The sequence below is a fragment of the Mesoplodon bidens genome (assembly GCF_964165515.1).
Source record: "Mesoplodon bidens genome assembly, chromosome: 18".
NCBI lineage: Eukaryota > Metazoa > Chordata > Mammalia > Artiodactyla > Ziphiidae > Mesoplodon > Mesoplodon bidens.
This window is the reverse complement of record NC_138175.1, coordinates 4,904,013-4,924,131: the sequence shown is the minus strand read 5'-3', so window position 1 is coordinate 4,924,131 and position 20,119 is coordinate 4,904,013. Positions and strand designations below refer to the sequence as shown.

The 20,119-nt window shown below is 45.9% G+C and overlaps 1 protein-coding gene across 1 annotated transcript in view; it reads left to right on the top strand.

Moving 5' to 3' along the window:
* Positions 1 to 8,380: 8,380 nt before the first annotated feature.
* USP10 (ubiquitin specific peptidase 10) overlaps positions 8,381 to 20,119 on the top strand; it is a gene marked incomplete at its 5' end in the record, with an annotated part of 72,768 nt that continues 61,029 nt past the window's right edge. Inside the window, one exon of the mRNA XM_081217112.1 lies at positions 8,381 to 8,572. Coding sequence (XP_081073238.1) covers positions 8,381 to 8,572 — 192 coding nt within the window. The remainder of the gene's footprint in view (positions 8,573 to 20,119) is intronic.

The window sequence follows — 20,119 nt, the reverse complement described above, 5'->3', positions numbered from 1 at the left end:
CTATCTCCAGCGTCTATATGGACACTTGCATAGAGTAGGAGCTCTCTACGCTTTGCCGAATGAATAAATACGTGAATTAAATGATCGGCTTGTGGGGAATTATGGTTAAGACTCGGGCTTTCACTGCAGGGGGCTCGGGCTGGATCCCTGGTCTGGGAACTAAGATCCTGCAAGACGTGCAGCACAGCCAAAAACAAAAAAGATTGGCTTTTGCGTTTAAAGGATGTAATTGGAGTGCCTAGCACACAGCCTCAGTAAATGGTAGATGTTATTATCATTTCTCCAACACCATCTCTGCCAAGACTCCCTGGCTCCCTCACCCCCGACTCAACTGCCAGGCCAACCCTGGGCTTTAGAGGTAGTGAGTGTACGCCTCTAGTTCACCCCTTCCACCCGTTCATGCTCCACCACACCACTTGGAGGGTCAGTGGTGTCTGTTTCTTGGGGTGCCTTGGCTGACCCTTATTTATGATGCTGTTATATGGCTGTTATATACGATCTTAATTTTTTTTTTTTTTTTTTTGCGGTACGTGGGCCTCTCACTGTTGTGGCCTCTCCCGTTGCGGAGCACAGGCTCCGGACGCACAGGCCCAGCCGCTCTGCGGCATGTGGGATCTTCCTGGACTGGGGCACGAATCCGTGTCCCCTGCATCGGCAGGTGGACTCTCAGCCACTGCGCCACTAGGGAAGCCCTATATGATCTCATTTAATCCTGACGACCACACTTTGAAAAAGGCGTCAAAGGAGGAAACCCAGGCTTCCTGCAGTGGACGTGCCCACAGCTCACCCCCTGCTGACTGGCAAGAGCTGGGAACTGAACTTGGACCTGGGACACCAAAGCCCGTGCTGTGGATTCCAATCACATCCATGCTAATAACAAGCTCATGGGGGAAAAAAAATCAAACAATCATAGGGCTTGTGCCAGAGTGCTGGAGTCATGGATTATTATTTTTTTCTTTCAAATCTCTTGATTTTGTTACAGTAATCAATCTTCACTTGAGAGTAGAAAAGATACTTATTTTGGTAGGCTAAAGGAGCTTGAAAGAATGCTACACTATTTCTTCCCACTCCCAGCTGTCTGTCTGGCAGGAAAATAAAAAATGTTAGGTGAAAATCAATGAAAAATAAGAAATTCTTTGATGAATGGGAAAGGGAAGGGTTGGTAGGGGTGACTGAATCAAGAAACATGAAAGGGTATTAAATAGTGATGTCGCCACTTTAACTAATTAGTAATGTGAAAGTGTTGCAGTTAATGGATTAATCTACATGGTACAAGCTGCCTTTCATCGTCCCAGTTGATCTCAGTACCTAACCCAAGAGGCAGGCAGGACACACTGGCCTTTCCTGCTTATGTAGGAACCAAGTTACAGAAAATCAATGATTCCTTTGAGTTCTCAAAGTGACTTGAGGCTGGAATTAATGCAACCCAGACCAATGGTGCATCTTACCTTGTCTTTTTCCTTTTCTTGAGCACTTTTCCCCCTGGCCAAGGTCCTTTGAGATAGTGGCACCTGTTTTGTTATCTGGGGACAGTGCCCCACCCTGGGGAGGGCAGAGACAAGGAAATAAGTATAACAGAGAAGGGAGGAACGGCACTGGCACTGTGCAGGTATTTTACTCAAGAAGAGACATCAACTATACGAGTTCTGCCACCAAGAATAAAAGAGCAGAAGAAGGAGAAGAAATAAATGGGTGAACACACCAGTCAGGGAGCTGAGAGGAGAGGCAGCAACCTGTGTTCCCTCGGGCAGGTTGCTGGGCTGAATTTGACGTTGATGTTTAAAGATTTAACATATTTGAGATAACATACGCTGAAGAACAAGCCGTGATTAGGGGCTCAGGGGGACAACCTGAGGTTCCTTTCCTTTCGGCTCCGGATGAAAAAGCCTCAGAGTTTGTTTTTTTTTTTGCGGTACCCAGGCCTCTCACTGTTGTGGCCTCTCCCGTTGCGGAGCACAGGCTCCGGATGCGCAGGCTCAGCGGCCATGGTTCACGGGCCCAGCCGCTCCGCGGCACGTGGGATCTTCCCAGACCGGGGCACGAACCCGTGTCCCCTGCATCGGCAGGCGGACTCCCAACCACTGCGCCACCAGGGAAGCCCCAGAGTTGGTTTTATTAAGTGACACAGAGGGAAGAAGACCGTGTGACAATGGAAGCAGAGATTGGAGTGCTGAAGCTCTAAGCCGAGGATCCCCAGCAGCACCAGAAGGTGGAGAGAGGCCTGAAATAGATGCTTCCTCAGAGCATCTATTTGTTACAGCAGCCCTAGGAAACTCATACAGGCAGTATGAGTAGTATGACCTACTAGGCAGGTCCTTTCCTGAGGGAATGGGATTGCTCTGATGGGCAAATTTGGCTCAGGGACTTTTACCCAGCCCTTCCCCATCCCCACTTCTGCCCAGGGGACAGCCAGGCACCAGTCCAGGTCTCTCTCCACTGCCCCCAGCTCCCTTCTATTTTCCCTCTTGCTTCTCAGACGACCTGACCGGACACCCTCATTATCTCAATGGTTCTCAAGATTTCACCTTTTTTGCTTCATCTATTCCTTTTTCCTTTCTGTTTTTTTTCTCAAATCTTTTGAAGCAAATCCCATACATCCTGTCATTTCACCTGTACATATTTCAGCATATATCCCTTAAAACAGGAAGTAGTGTTTCCTAGCATAATCTCAAAGCCACTAGCACACCCAACACATTTGTTGGTGAATAATTCTCTAGTCTCCTCTAGGCCTTATGTACACTACTAGGTTGTCTCAGAAATATATTTTTGAATGAAATAATGCCATTTGCAGCAACATGGATGGACCTAGAGGTTCTCATATTGAGTGAAGTAAGTTAGAAAGAGAAACAAATATATCTCTGATATGTGGAATCTGAAATATGACACAAATGACCTAATCTACAGAATAGAAACAAACTCACAGACATAGAGAAAAGACTGTGGTTGCCAAGAGGGAGGGGGCTAGGGGAAGGATGGGTTGGGATTTGGGGTTAGCAGATGCAAACTATTATATTATATATAGGATGGGTAAACAACATCCTACTGTATAGCATAGGGAACTATCAATATATTCAATATCCTGTGACAAACCATAATGGAAAGAAAAGTAAAAAACAATGTATATATATGTATAAGTGATCACTTTGCTGTACAGCAGAAATTAACACAACATTTAAAATCAACTATACTTCAGTAAAATAATTTTTTTGTGTGTGTGTGTGGCTGCCTTGGGCCTTTGCTGCTGCTCATGGGCTTTCTCTAGTTGCAGCAAGCAGGGGCTACTATTCATTGCGGTGTGCGGGCTTCTCATTGCGGTGGCTTCTCTTGTTGTGGAGTGCAGTCTTCAGTAGTTGTGGCTCGCAAGCTCAGTAGTTGTGGCGCACAGGCTTAGTTGCTCTGTGACATGTGGGATCTTCCCAGACCAGGGCTTGAACCCGTGTCCCCTGCATTGGCAGACGGATTTTTAACCTCTGGACCACCAGGGAGGTCCTCAGATTTCTTTTCACCTACAAAATTATTGCTGACCCCCAGAAGCTTTTGTTTTTGTGTGTTCTATCTTATTGCTATTTACCACTTAGGAATGAAAACCAAGACATTTACAAATACGTATGGCAATTTATTTCTCAGAAACTCATTGCATGCCAATGTAAAAAATAACATATTTTTAATGAAACATAACTGTTTTCAAAACAAAACATGTTGGTGAGAAGAGTGGCATTATTTTGTATTTTTTTAAAGCTTTTTCATGTCAGCTGCATTCTCATACCTGCTTGTGACTTCAGCTGGTTGTGATATATTGCTTTGATTGAAGTGTGAAGAAAATCCAGCCTCACACAGGGCATGCAGTTGAGAAAGGGAGAGAGGAGTATTTTCCTGAAAAGTATAGTCCTCATAAGGAATGGCCTTTCTTAAGAAAAAAAGAAAAAAAAGGGAATGACCTTTTTTGGTAATTATGGATATTTTTTCCCTGTTGCTCTGTGAAAAGCAGACAAATTTCTTAAAGGAAAATTGGAAAGTGGAATGTGAAATCATCTCTGAATTTTTCGTACACTGTTAGATTAAAGTCCATTGGTCTATCTTGTACTTTGAATGGATCTTTTATTCATGCATGATTTTATAACATCCTACACGGGTCATTTGGAAAATATTGATTCAGTGAGTTATACACATCTTCCAAATGTTGAAATGTTCCATTAGTCAATATATATTTTTTTAAATCTCATTTGTTACTATCACCACCAATCTCATCAGAAAAGTCCTTCAGTGTTGGAAAGCTGCCCAGCTCACAATGGTGGATACATTTCCTCAAATTCTAATTTTTGTTTGAAAGCTTGAATTTTATCATTGGTGATATATCCTGTCAAATGCACTGAGCCTGTGCAAACATCACCTTCCTTTCCAAAAAGTCTGGGAATCCTAATGATAATTTCCATCATTTATCGAGCCCTTGTTCTATGCTGAACGTCTTATTAAGCAATTTACGTACCTTTTCTTGTCATTATATTTATTTCTACTACATTCCTGAAAGGTATTATTCCTCCTATTTTACAGATGAGGAAACTGAGGTCCAGAGAGATAGGTACTTGCCCAAGGTCACACAGCTAGTGGTACTCTTCTATACTATCAGAGTTTCAGAAAAGAATTTTCCGGGTAGGACAGGTCTAACTGAAATACTCTGACCCCTTGGGCCCAAGAGTTAACTCCTGCTTGTCAAAACATGTATCCATTGGTTCAGATGGGGAAATATGGGTGCCCTCTCAAGACATAGCCATCAAGGCTTAGCTCAAATGTTACCTCCTTGGAGAAAACTTACAGCCTCCCTGGGATACAATAAAAAGTCCCTTAGGGCTTCCCTGGTGGCGCAGTGGTTGAGAGTCCGTCTGCCGACGCAGGGGACACGGGTTTGTGCCCTGGTCCGGGAAGATCCCACATGCCGCGGAGCGGCTGGGCCCATGAGCCATGGCCGCTGAGCCTGCGCGTCCGGAGCCTGTGCTCCGGAACGGGAGAGGCCACAACAGTGAGAGGCCCGCGTACCGCAAAAAAAAAAAAAAAAAAAAAGTCCCTTGTCACTTATTGATTGGTAGTTAAAAAGTGCTCAGCACCATACTCCGTGTGCTAGATCCATTACTTTGTTTCCTCCTGGCAATAGGCTTGCAAAGGAGGTGGTATTATCCCCTCTGTTCATTTCCTGTTGTAACAAATGACCACAAATTGACTGGTTTACAAATTATTATTTTATAGTTCTGTAGGTCAGAAGACTCACTGGGCTAAAATCAAGGTGTAGGCAAGGCTTTGTTCCTCCTGGAGGCTTTAGGAGAGAGTCTGTTTCTTTTCTAACTTCTAGAAACTCCTGCTTTCCCTGGCTCATAACCCTGCCTTCATCTTCAAAGCCAGCTGCTTAGCATCTTGAAATCCGCCCCCCCCCCCGCCCGCCACCGCGCCACAACCGCCCCTTGTTACTTCTCTGATTGTCTGACCTTCTGGCTTCCTCCCTTCTTTTTTTAAGGATCTTTGTGTTTATATGGGTCCCATCCACATAATCCAGAATTATCTCTTCATCTCAAAGTCCTCAATTTAATCCCATCTGCAAAGTCCCTTTTACCATGTAAAGTCACACCTGCACAGGGTTCTGGAGATTAGGAAGTGAACATTTTTGGGATGAGATTATTCTGCCTACCACACGTCCTTTTACAAAAGAGTCATAGACAGTTTAAGTAACCTGCTGAAATTCATGCAAACCAGTGAGTGGGGGACTCAGGATTTTATTTCTGGCCTGTCTTTACTCTGGGTTCCTCCCTTGGCTCTTAGTAGGAGGGTTTGCTAAGGACTGCAGGGCCCACAGTGTTTGTTCATATTTTCCTTTTCACATTTATCTCCTTGTATTGAAATTATGTGGTGCCACCATTAAAAACAAACAAACAGAAAACATACTTTTGGTATTCCCTGGCAGTCCAGTGGTGAGAGGACTCCAGGACTCCATTGTAGGGGGCACGCCACGAGTCTGATCCCTGGTTGGGGAACTAACATCCTGCAAGCTACCCAGTGTGGCCAAAAAAACCCCAAAAAACAAACAACCAAAAAAAAAAAAAAACACCCCCCAAAAAACCCCAATAGTGTCAACATTAAAAAAAAATTCGTGGTAATATCTCTGTAAGTGATTTGAAAATTAAAACTGGGTCTCATTGATCATAATTTTGATTTTTTTTTTTGGCTGAGTTGGGTGTTTGTTGCTGCGCGCGGGGGCTACTCTTTGTTTTGGTGCGCGGGCTTCTCACTGTGGTGGCTTCTCTCGTTGCAGACCACTGGCTCTAGGTGCGCGGGCTCAGTAGTTGTGGCACGTGGGCTTAGTTGCTCTGTGGGATCTTCCTGGGCCAGGGCTCAAACCCGAGTCCCCTTTTTTGGCAGGCAGATTCTTAACCACTGTGCCACCAGGGAAGTCCCATAATTTTGATTTTTTGTTCAAGAACCGTTATGATGAAAATCAGATATCAACCATTACGTCACCAATGTGTTTTCATATCCCTCCCTGTCTTTCTCTATATGTAGGCAGAATTTTTCTGTGGTTTTAATCACAGCACGGATACAGTATTGTGTTCTGTTTCCCTAGCTTTTTTTTTTTTTTTCTTTTTTTGGCTGAGCCGCGGGGCTTGTGGGATCATATTGCCCTGACTCGGGATCAAACCAGGGCCACCGCAGTGAGAGCACGGAGTCCTAACCACTGGACTGCCAGGGAATTCCCTTCCCTAGTTTTTTGTTAAAAATTTTTTTCAAGCATACAGAAAAGTTGATGGTACCACTTAGATCCAACAACTGTTAACATTTTGCATTATTTAGTTTCTCTCCTTCTATGTGTATTTGTGTGTGCTTATATAATTTTATTTTTTATTGCACCATTAAAAAATAACTCAGGTATTATGACATTCACCCCTAAATTCTTCAGATGCATATCCTAACAAAACAACATTCTCTCACATGAGCGTAATATCATTATTATATTATGGAAGTTACCAATAATTCACTAAAATCATCTACATCCAAGCCATACTCAACTTTCTCCAACTGTCAAAAAATATTTACCAGGTTAAAAAACACCAGTATCCAATCAAGCTTCACACACTGTATTCGGTTAAGTTTTTTATTTAGCTCTTTTATTTTATTTTTAGAATTTTGTGTTGAAGTATAGTTGATTTAAAATGTGTTAATTTCTGCTGTACAGAGAAGTGATTCAGTTATACATATATATGTTCTTTTTCATATTCTTTCCCATTGTGGTTTATCGCAGGCTATTGAATATAGTTCCCTGTGCTATACAGTAGGACCTTGTTTTTTATCTATTTTATATATAGTAGTTTGTATCAGTTTAGCTCTTTTATTTTAGACAATCCCTTCCCCTTCTTATATTTTTCATGGCATCCCATTTTTGGAAAGACCAGGCCCTCTGCCTTATGGAATGTGGCAATGGATCTTACTGTTGATCCCCTCTGCTCAGCACGGGGTCTGGTAATAGGCTCTCTGTTTGCTGAGCACTTGAAAAGAGCGATCATGGTTATGAATAATAATCACAGAAGCTAATGTTTGTTGAGGGCTGGTGCGTTCACACTCACCTAATTTGATCCTCACAGAAATCTTGGGAGTTAAGAAATTTTATTAGCCTCATTCACAGGTGAGGAAACCAAAGACTTAGGAAACGGAATTAACTTGCCCGAATCACTCAGCTAGAAGGGCCAAAGTAGGTGATAAACTGCATGGTCAAGTAGGGGGTTCACTGTTTCTTGAACCAATGACCCGAAAGCTGGTCTGTCTGTATGCGTGCATGTATGCGTGTGATAGTAGGCAACGCTGAGTGCTTACTATTTGCCAGGCCCCAATCCTAAACGCTTTACCGGTGCGTTTTCATTTTTATTTTTTCAAAATATTCTCCAATGCCTAGCTAAAGGCGTGGCACAGAGTAGACGCTCAGATAGTGTTTGTGGAATGAATGAAAAGTGAATAAATTAATGAATGGACGGATGTGACCTCCATAAACCGGGACTACTCTGAGATCTTCAGCGCGCACTTCGGAGACCCCGGCCCAGGACGACCCCGGCCCAGGACGACCCTGGGGTTCGGGGGCGCGGGCGGACTTCAGGCCGCGGCTCCCGGGCTCCGGACATCCCGAGTCCCACCCAGCACCCAGGTGGCCTCCCGGCTGGTGAGAAACCCGAGCCGACCAGGCGCTTTGGCGTTATCACCTCCGTCTACTGTCTTTTCCCCTCCGGCGCAGCAGCCGGACCCGGGAGCTCCAGGTCCGCGGCGGGCAGTCCCGCATCCGCCGAGGGCCGCGGGCTCGCGGTCCGCGCCGGGCCGACTCTCGCCGCGCACGCCCACCTGTCGGCCGCGCATGCGCAGCGCGCGCTCGGCGCGCCCGGCCTCCCCGCGCCCCGCGGCACGCGGCCAGTGCGCAGGCGCGGCGGCCGATGCGAGTGTGTATGTGCGGGCGAGAAAATGGCGGCGGCGGGGGAAGCGGCGTGAGGAGTCGGACGAGCGCCGAGGCTCATTGAAACGGGCCGCCATGGCCCTCCGCAACCCGCAGGTAGCAGTCGGCCGGCGCCCTCGGCGGGAAGGGGCCCCGGGCCGCGGGCGGGTGAGCGCCGGGGCGGGCGGACGGGCGGGCGGGCGCACCCCGGCCCCGAGCGAGCGTGTGGGAGTGGGGGAGGGCGCCGGGACACGCTGCCCGGGACTAGGCCCCGAGCCTCCCGCCGCCTCCGCGCCTCGGCCGCCTGCAGCCCGGCCCGCCCCGCGCCAGAGCCCACCGGGCCCCGCTTCAGAGGGGCGGCGGAGAGGGGGCGCCCGGGCCGGCCTGGAGAGGGCGTGGGGGGCGCGAAGGGGTTAACCTCAGGGCTGGACCGCGGGGCGAGCCGGCGGTGCAGATGGGGCCCTGGCTGCTCCCGGAGGCAGCCGGGAATCTTCGGGAGGCCCCGGGGCGGCATAGCCTTCCACGCCCTGTGGTCGCCTCTCTGCCCGGAACGAGCCACCAAGATTTGGGGTGCCCCGTTTTCCCCATGGCCCCAAAGGTTGCTTTCGCAGTTTGATTGACCCGGCGCGGGTGGGGGCGGCTTGCCGGTGTTCTGACTTTTAGACTCAAGTCACTAAGAAGCAGCCTAAGGTTACTGGTGCAAAGAAAACTCTAAATAACTCGCCAGGACCATACTTGTACCTGCCTTTGAGTGACATCTTTTGCACGAATCCGCCTCAGCCTGGCTGACACTACTAACGCACCCTGTCAGAGCGGTATCTTAGGGGTCGTTTGTGATAATCCCATAGTGGAAAGAAAGAGTAAAACGCACGCTTTTAGAGAGATGTGAGTGTAGAGTTGAGCTCTTATTCCCTCTCCTCACTCCCCCAAATACAATTGGTCTGGATAAAAATCGGCATGTGGTCTTATTTGTCAGGCTTGCTGTGGACCGCTGATGTGTTGACTTCTAAGCCCTAGAAGTTATTGCGCGTTTTTATATCATCTCAGTGTGCTGTTGTATTAAATATGTATTAAATAAGGGAAAATGAAACAAAGTAGCTGTTGGAAAACTGGTGGCCGGTAAATCGTAACCCTTTCAAAGCAGTTGGTTTTTGTTGCCCTTTTGGAAATGGAGTCGGTTTTAGTAACTATTGGAATTAACGCGTGTCGCGGAATTTGAGACTCGATAACTTAAAAAATGAGATCTTACAGGAAGCAGCAATTTTGTTAAACTTTTGGCACTTTAGTTTGCTCTACAACTTTCCCCTTTAAACTTTTGTTCACGTGTACATCTGCGTTTTAAAGTAACTCAGTATAGTTCTTTGCACAAAAAAAGGGCTTAGTAGTGGTTGAATAAGTTTTACAAGTGTGCAATTCAAAGATTTCTTTCCTTAAGAGATTTGGTGTTTGCCTTTTTCTCACCTTAAATTTTATTTTTAAATTAAGCTTTGCTCTTACTTAAAAAATTTTTTTTTAATTTTATTATTATTTTTTGGCTGCGTTGCGCCTTTGTTGCTGTGCACGGGCTTTCTCTAGTTGTGGCGAGCGGGGGCTACTTTTCGTTGCGGTGCGCAGGCTTCTCATGGCGGTGGCTCCTCTTGTTGCGGAGCACGGGCTCTGGGTGCGCGGGCTTCAGTAGTTGTGGCTCGCGGGTTCAGTAGCTGTGGCGCACGGGCTTAGTTGCTCCGCAGCATGTGGGATCTTCCCGGACCAGGGCTCGAACCCGTGTCCTTTGCATTGGCAGGCGGATTCTTAACCACTGCATCACCAGGGAAGTCCCCACTTCCATTATCGGAAGCACCAGGAAGCACCAATCGCAATGCAAAGTGAAATGTTAATGAGTGGTGATAATAGGTAAAAGTGATTGTAATTTCATTTACTTTCCTTAATGTCCTAGTATTTATGTTTTATACAGCAATATTGCCTATACACATCTTTAGAAAATTGGAGTGGCAACAGTTAGCTGAACATAAATGTTAGCAGCACTTTGGGTTTATTCTTTTAAAGTTTGATTAGGGCTTCCCTGGTGGCACAGTGGTTAAGAATCCGCCTGCCAATGCAGGGGACACGGTTCGAGCCCTGGTCCGGGAAGATCCCACATGTCGTGGAGCAACTAAGCCCGTGCGCCACAGCTTCTGAGCCCACGTGCCACAACTACTGAAGCCCGTGTGCCTAGAACCCGTGCTCCACAACAAGAGAAGCCACTGCAGTGAGAAGCCTGCGCGCGCGCTGCAGCTAGAGAAAACACAGCAACAAAGACCCAATGCAGCCAAAAATAAAATAAATAAATTTGTAAAAAAAGCTAAAGTAGGGCTTCCCTGGTGGCGCAGTGGTTGAGAGTCCGCCTGCCGATGCAGGGGACACGGGTTCGTGCCCCGGTCCGGGAAGATCCCACATGCCGCGGAGCGGCTGGGCCCGTGAGCCATGGCCGCTGAGACTGCTCGTCCGTAGCCTGTGCTCCGCAACGGGAGAGGCCACAACAGTGAGAGGCCCGCGTACCGAAAAAAAAAAAAAGCTAAAGTATGATTAAAATGCTTTTAAGTTGTAGCATGCAGAAGGTAGGAAAGGAAATAGTATGAGTTCTCATATTTTTCTTTTCTTTTCTTTTCATAATTTTCTTTTAGAAGAATAGTAATGAAAACAAGTAATGAAATCATATGTGATAGGATTTAATGATTGGATCCTGCTTGAGTCAGGCTAAGCATTTTAATAATTTTGTTTTATTCAGTTACCTGCTGTCCTGAAGGTCCTGCCATAGTCATGGCCATTCATTAATTCAACAAATATTGGTTGGGCTCTTGCCCTCTGCTAAGCACTGTTATTTGTTATTATGCGTGTTTCTTGTTTATTATTGGAGATATGAATCACAGATTAACAGTAAGGGTCCTATTTTCTTTTCTTTTTTCTTTTATTAAGTTTTTATAAGGGTCCTATTTTAAAATTGGATTTTAAGGTTACAATTTAAAACATTTATATAGTTTATAGCCTATTTCCACACCATTGATTGAACCCTTTTCCCTGGATTGACATAAACAGTGCAAAACTTAGAAACATTTCTAATGCCAGTAGTTTTCAACACATTTTAATAAATACAACGAACTTTGACAGTTGGAGTGAAAGTACATCTCTGACATTTGTTGGCATGAGGGAACTGATTAAAATGATTTGGGGTAATTAATTTGAACTGACCAATTCTGCCGTAAACCAGAAGAGATTTTTGTGATCATTGCAGTCATTTATAGTGAAAACTCTACAATAATTCTTCGTACACCCTGTTTGGACATCGTGTGGCTGCTCCTGTCCTGGTCCTGTGCAGCGGGCTCACTCTCTTCTTTTCACTGCCTCACATACAGCATTGTGGCGCCCACATTTTACACTGTGGAATTTCTTGGATCCAGTTTACGGCATATGGTAGTGTTGCTGTATCGTTGAATATCTTTGTAACTGACAGCAGTATTAGTAGTTTTCCAAAGAGAGACATTTTTATTGGAGTTTCATAGTGAGCAACTGAAGTAAATAAAACTATTTGAAATGCGGGATATTTGGAGATACCAGTTTTCCTTTGCATAGTGACAGCAAAATCTTGAAACATGTCCTAAGACTAGATAAGCCATATTAAAGCTTGTGCGTTGATGGTCGCCTCAGTGGTTTCTACACAGGAGCAGTGGAGATGAGCCTTATCCAGGGCCTCACCCTCACCCTCTGGAGCCTGTCTTGTGGGGACCAGTGTCCTGAAATGAGCAAATAGTAAGTGGACCGCCTCATTCCAAATTCCTCTCTAGAGCAACAGTTAGGACATATATTTGAGGGCTTTTTTATGTGGAACTGAAGTGGTTTGAATAGTGGTTTGCATAGGAAAACTTAAAGGAGAAAAGAATTCCAAAGCTTAATGATTATTTAATGCCAGGCCTAGTGGTACATTTACTTTGTGCTGTGTTCAGAATATAATATTGAAGTAACTGAGAAAACTTGTATCATCTCTACTTGAATTATAGTTCATCAGGGTTATTTTTTGTTTGTTCTTGTGTTTTTACAAATTTCAGACAGGCAAGTACTTGGCTGTTAATGGATCTAGTTTTTCAAGTGGCACATTAAGGGTGGTTGCTGAGGACACTTCTTACTGATAATATACTAAATATGAAAACAGTGGGAAGCACTTGCTTTTGAATTTGTAATTACGCTGTTACAGTTGTCTTTACTGCCACACATGCAAGAATCACTGTGGCACAAGACAGATAAATCTGTTGCAGTGGAATTTACTGGCCTTGGGCCACTGGATTACTGTCATTTGTCACTTTAGTGCTACTTCAGCAGTGTAGATGTTCATTTCCAAAGACTTACATGTGCTTGGACTGCAGTTTTCCTGTTTATTGAAGTGATCTCCCAATAGGTCTTTCTGTGACCGTTTCTGTCAGTGCAGTCTGTACTAAGAACAGTAGGCAAAATAAAGGCAGCCGGTGGGGGTAGGTTTATAGTATTTGTTTCAAGAATCAGAAATTGTAGGGCTTCCCTGGTGGTGCAGTGGTTGAGAGTCTGCCTGCCGATGCAGGGGACACGGGTTCATGCCCCGGTCCGGGAAGATCCCACATGCCGCGGAGCGGCTGGGCCCGTGAGCCATGGCCGCTGAGCCTGCACGTCCGGAGCCTGTGCTCCGCAACGGGAGAGGCCACAACAGTGAGAGGCCTGCGTACTGCAAAAAAAAAAAAAAAAAAAAAAAGAATCAGAAATTGTAGAATCTATCATAAACCTAGATGTGGAGTCTTCAGAGTGTAGACTTTTCATGAGTGGGCTACTTTCTGACTGCTTAAAAGCTCCTCAGACATGACCCCATTTTCAGCAGGAGACCCAAGAAACCAATAGCTCCGTGCCGCTCCCTGTTTTGAAAGGCACTGTGCTCAGGTTGCCCTCTCCTGGGAACAGGGTCGATGAGGTGTAGAGTGGAAGTGTGGTTTGGGGCAGGGAGCGAGAGAATACAGCGTGTCTTTCTGGACTTTCCTTTTCTGGCCCACTTGAGAATTGAGAGATGACCATGTGCCTGGAGAGTGTTAGCCCAGGTCTGCACCAAGAGTCTGCGCACTGAGGACGCCTGCTCTTGTCCCTCAGGCCCCTCCCTCCTGGGCTTCGTCTGCAGCTTTACTGGTTGTCATTCTTCAGATCAGTTCTCAATTTATTTTTCTGGTATCAGCTCAAGGGCCATCTTGTAAGCCTACACTCTCTGATTTAAGAGTCTCACAAGTAGTGCATTAGAAATGAAAGTACCTCCTAATAGAAAGGCTGGTGCCCCACTCTTGTGCCTTTGGTACTTGAGTTTTACACATAGCTGCCTGCGTTTCTCTTTCTCTTTCTCCCCCCCCCTTTCTTTTTCTGGTACAATTTTGTTTCCCCATTTGTACTTGTTTTATGAAGAAATGCTGGCATGCCCGTGCTCTTTTGTGGCAAGTAGTCTTTAAAGTTTCAAAAGATTCACCATGACAGCTGCAAACTTATGTTGTCATTGGAGCTACTGTGAAAAAAAAAACTTAAATGTTAATTGGATAATACTAGAGGTATTCCTGCTGTAAGAAACTGAATGTAGGAAAAAACACGCATTTAAGACCACACAAAATGGAGGGGTTCATGTTATAGACCTGTTACTGTGAACGAGCTGGCTGGGGTGGGAAGGGAGGGGTCCCATGAATAGCACGCCCCCCCCTCCCCCCCACTCCTGGGGCTTTAGTCCCATGAGGTGCACTGGTTGCACGGGAAGCGGTGGGGACAGCTTTTCAGACCATTTTCTCAACTTACTCTCCTCACTGTTCACAAAAATAGAAGTTTATCATTATTGTGAGTACAAGTCAAAAATACTTATTTCTGTATTTTAAAATATGTTGAATAAGGCTGGATATCTGTATAAATTACGTGTTGCAAGCCATGGGCCTTGTGAACTAGAACTAGCACTGCCCAAGAACATTTAATACATGGCTCTGTGGGGGAAATTTGGATTTGCCTTTTGGTCTAATGAGTTAGTTTGCGTTGTTTAATAGTTCTTGCATAAACATGATGGTATCCTTTGCTCTGGATATAAGCAATACATTTTAAATTTTATTATATTCATTTAAATTTAGTCAGGGCCACTCAACTTGTGAATTTATTTGGTATTCTGATAATTGTCAAGAGGATTTCTAGTGTTCCTCTTCTTTTGTGTCTCTCCTATTTTAGACAGTTCATAACTCCAGAGGAGTGAAGCAATTGCCTCTTTTGAGAGACTTGCATCATTAAAATATATACCCTTTCTATTTTTTTTGAAAACATCAATTTTTTTCTTGTGATAGGACTTGGGGGGGGAAATAGAAGAGAATTTGAAAAGGACATTTAATTCTGGAGTTTTCAGAGATTCTTGCCTGATCTTATAAAAAAATTTCTCTCGATATTTAAGTAGTAATTCCCCTTAAGTGGCTGCTAAGATGTGTGTATTTATTTGAGACCCTGGAGAGTAGGCCTTCTGGGTAGATCTGATAATTGGATGAGGAAGAGCATACTTATTATAAAATTAAGCATTGCAGCAATCAGCATGTGGAGAAAGTTGTGCAGTGTATAAGCTGCGTGGTTTATGAAGTGCCGTGACTGGTTTGATCCTTACGGCAACTCTGTAATGTGTTGTTATTATCATCATTTTACAGATGAATAAAGTGAGACCCAAGAGGTTGTGGGACTTCCCTGGTGGTGCGTTGGTTAAGAATCCGCCTGCCAATACAGGGGACACAGGTTCGAGCCCTGGTCCAGGAAGATCCCACATGCCGCGGAGCAACTAAGCCCGTGCACAACTACTGAGCCTGTGCTCTAGAGCCCGCGAGCCACAGCTACTGAGCCTGCGCTCTAGAGCCTGCGAGCCACAACTACTGAGCCCACGTGCCACAACTGAAGCCCGTGCACCTAGAGCCCGTGCTCCACAACAAGAGAAGCCACCACAATGAGAAGCCCGAGCACCGCAAGGAAGAGTAGCCCCCGCTCGCCACAACTAGAGAAAGCCCGCGCGCAGCAACAAAGACCCAATGCAGCCCAAAATAAATGAATCAATAAATAAAATTTTAAAAAAAGTTTAAAAAAAGGTTGTGATGTGAAGTCGCATGGCTCTTAAATGAGCTATCAGGGACTTAGGAGCAGGTCTTTGGACTTCTATCCTTTGCCTTTTCTACTTGGCTGAACTGATAAAGGCCTGAGGTTTCACAGTGTGACTTCCCCATGGTAGTTCCTCAGTGAAGATTCATGGAATGGCCAAATGAATGAAATAAAGGTTTACATGTTTAAAGATATTAATGTGTTAGTAATTACTAAGGGTTGCTAATCTGCTACTAATTATTAATTACAAGATTTTGTGTAGAGTGCATTTTGGTGAAAGTTCTTACTGATTTTATTTTTAATTAATTTTTGGCTGTGTTGGGTCTTTGTTTCTGCGTGCAGGCTTTCGCTAGTTGCGGCAAGCGGGGGCTACTCTTCGTTGCGGTGCACGGGCTTCTCATTGCTGTGGCTTCTCATTGTGGAGCGTGGGCTCTAGGCGCGAGGACTTCAGTCATTGCGGCATGCGGGCTCAGTAGTTGTGGCTTGCGGGCTCTAGAGCGCAGGCTCAGTAGCTGTGGCGCACAGGCTTAGTTGCTCCGCAGCATGTGGGATCTTCCCAGGCGAGGGCTCGAACCCGTGTCCCCTGCAATGGCAGGCGGATTCTTAATCACTGCGCCACCAGGGAAGCCCCACTGATTTTATTTTTAAATACAAAATAAAGACTTGCAATTTCTGAAACAGAAATATTTAAAGTAAAAAGTATGTCACTCTCTTCCTCCCTGATCCTTGGTCCTCACCTTGATGTCTGTCTTCTGTGCCTTTTTGTGTTTGGGCATTGTTGTTTTTGTTCCCTTGTCTCATAATGCAGTCTCTTCTAACCAGGTAGTCACCTTGTTTCTAAAACTATTGAAGGCATCTATTCAAGTATAGGAAGTGTTCTTATTTTTACCAAATTTTGCCAGGGGATGGAGCAGATGTTCTGGAGGTTAAAGTGGTTCCCTGGGACCTGTATACTGAGAACTGTGGAAGTGCTGTAGAAATTTATGACTATTAAAATGCCCAAACCATTTTTTTAAAAAGAAATATTTTGAAGACGTTCAACCCCTTAATTATAGCAGCCATGCTGTTCAGTTTCTGTATTGTAAAAAAAAAAAAAAAAAAAGGGCCTCCCTGGTGGCGCAGTGGTTGAGAGTCCGCCTGCCGATGCAGGGGATACGGGTTCGTGCCCCGGTCTGGGAGGATCCCATATGCCGCGGAGCGGGTGGGCCCGTGAGCCATGGCCGCTGGGCCTGCGCGTCCGGAGCCTGTGCTCCGCAACGGGAGAGGCCACAACAGTGAGAGGCCCGCATACCGCAAAAAGAAAAAAAAAAAAAAAAAAAATGTCTGATTCAAAATTAAATTCTTGTCTCTTGGTCAACTCTGCACTAAAGAAGATTACTGAGAGGACAAACCTTTTGTTAGTTGGAAAGGTTGATAGGTCATCAACCCTAGTGAATAGTGGAGAATTGGGTGATGCACCTGGATTTTCCCCGTCTTCTCCAAAATCAGGCTTTGTTCACCTCCCCCTTTGTGTTTTTGTTTATTTATTTATCATTATTTTTTTTTTGCCATACCATGATCTTAGTTCCCTTACCAGGGATCGAATCTATGCCCCCTGCAGTGGAAGTGTGGAGTCTTAACCACTGGACTGCCAGGGAAGTCCCTCCCACTTTGTTTTTATCAAAGTACTGCAATGGCAAAAGAAAGAAAAAAATCCAAAAAAACTGTCCCGTTTCTCATGTCAGGTCCTCTCCCCAGAAACCATATTCAACTACTTCTAATAAAATGCAAAATCAGGTCTTTTAGGGGTTGCATTCTGTGTCCTTCGGAATTAATTTGTAGGATACCAGACACCTTTATTCAGAACGACATATAAAGGACTTTATATCTTTTGTAATTGTTCAAACAAAAAACTTTGGTGGCCAGGCATTAGCAGGATAGAGCTGAAAAGAGAGTTTCTGTGCTTTAGAAGTTCACAGGGTAGTGGGAGAGGGAAGCAGGCTAATTGGTAGATACTGTTTTAGGGTGTTAATTCCTGTAACAGAGGTGTGAACAATACAGTCAAAAACTTTCATTTATTCATTCATTCATTTATTCAGCAGGTAGTTATTGAGTGGCTGCTGTGTACCTGGCGCTGAGGATGGAGTGATGAGCAGAGACGGGCATTGTCCCTCTTACCAGGGAGCTCACTGTCTAGTGAGGGAGACAGACGCTAATCAGATAGTCACAGTGATGCCTGTGGCATTCCAAACGGAGGACTGTGCCGGGAGGGAGGGCACAAGGTCTGTCGGCGCGGCCCTGGGAAGTCAAGGATGGGCTCCCGGAAGCGGTGCCTTGGCTGATACCCAGCCGGAGATGGCTCTGCAGCTGGAGGGTGTGGGGAGCCCCTGAGAACTCAGAACGCTGGGTGCTGAGGTGCGGGCGGCCAGCCTTACCCCGGGGAGAGTGTGGAGGAGGGCGGCACGCGCTCACACTCTGCCTGCCCTGCAGAACCATCCCAGTGGGCTCACGGTGGCTTGTGGGCCACCGTGGGGAGGGTGCCGTGGAGGTGGGGAGGAGTGGCAGCGTCACGTGGACTGGACAAGGGGGAGCATCAGGGGAAGCTGGGAAGACGACCCTCCTAGAAAGGCGACATTTGTGCAGAGAAGCATAAGGACAGGGTATGGGGGGAAAGCATGCAGAGGAACAAAGTCTCAAAGCCTGCGGTACGCTGGAGCACGTGGGCTTGATGGGTGACTGGCGTGTAGGGTGAGGGGCCGGGACCGAAGTCAGGAGGGGCGAGGGACCTTGCCAGTCCAGCCTGGACGGCGTCTGCCCTTGTCAGCAGGTGGGCATCTGTGGGAAAGCATGGGTTCGAGGAAGTGGCTCGTCCCGCTCTCTGTTAGCGTTGCTGAGGGAGATGGCTGTGCAGGGGCCCGCTTGGGGTCCTGCATATGGGGTGGCAAGGGTGTGTCCCTCTTCTGGCTCTCCTCCAGATCTCAGAGTGTTCGTTCTGCTCACCTCAGCACCTCAAGCATCTTAAATCTCAAAACTTTGAGGGGGGAAAAATTAGGACATTCTTTTGGGGTCATCTGAGGCAGATTAATGCAAGGCAAATAGCCCTTGAATGTCCTCAGTGATAGTTGGATAGAGTCGTTAGGGAAGGTCATTTGGGGACATTATTCCCTTTATGTTTTTTGGGGGGCACCTTTAAAACAAGCATTAGGTACTTGATTATGCTCCTAGAAAATAAAGAAAATATTAGAAAAAACATCACCCCTAATATCTCACGACTCTGAGATGACTTTTGTTAATATTTTGAAATGCTTCCCTTTGGTACTCTTTGTGGTAAATTTTAGACATTTGGGATCCTTTTATGTAATAGCATGTTTTAAGTTGTGATCCTTAGTCATGGTCTTCTCTCATCAGGTCACCTGGCATCCTGGTGGCCATCCAGACACACTAAGTAGGGACTCCTAATTAGGCCCCCAAGTCTGTGTTTCCCTCAGCCCCCTAGGGCCTCAGCCACATGCAGGTGTCAGAGCCTCCACATAGTTTTTTTTTTTTTTTTTTAATTAATTAATTTTGGGGGCTGTGTTGGGTCTTCGTTGCTGCACATGGGCTTTCTCTAGTTGCGGTGCGCAGGCTTCTCATTGTGGTGGCTTCTCTTGTTGCAGAGCACGGGCTCTAGGTGTGTAGGCTTCAGTAGTGTGCTCACGGGCTCAGTAGTTGTGGCTCACAGGCTCTAGAGCGCAGGCTCAGTAGCTGTGGCGCATGGGCTTAGTTGCTCCGCGGCATGTGGGATCTTCCCGGACTGGGGCACGAACCCGTGTCCCCTGCACTGGCAGGCGGGTTCTTAACCACTGTGCCACCAGGGAAGTCCCCCTCCACATCGTTTTGTTTACAGCTTTTCCCTTAACCTGCTGAACACTTTTCAATGACTAGGATTAACTAAATCTTATCTTGGACATTTTAAAACTTTTCCAGTCTAGGTTAGGTATGAACAGCAACAAAAAAGGTACAGGTTTGTGGCTCTCTGAGAGATAATATTATTAATTTTAGCACTGAGTAGAGTGAGTTGGGAACAGAACCAACTGAGGAGCCTGAAAATGTTGCTGTTTGAAGACCTGCCACACTGGGTCTTCAGAATGAGAGTTCAGTTTTGTTTGAAGTTCAGTAACTAGCTCATTGACTAATTCCTTCTCAACAAACATGTATCCGGCTCTTGCTCGGTGCTGAGGCCTGTGTTGGGGTTCATAAGCTGCAAAACACAATTACAAAGATATATATATATACATGAACATTACGTTCCCCGTAGCCACGGGAGACTGCGGTGCTCCGTGTGGTGAGATGGGGCCCTTGGGGACGGTGTGCGGGCAGCACAGACTCAGCCACAGCTCGATTTAACTGTGACCGTCTGATGTCCCAGCAAGACGGAACAAAATTCCTAATTCATCCCGAAGCCCATTTGTGGTCAAGATCTCTGGGGATTTGTGCAGAGCATTAAGCCATTTTGCCATCGGAAACTCTTGCTGCCTTCTTTTGGTTGCTGGTCATGGATTTGTCAGC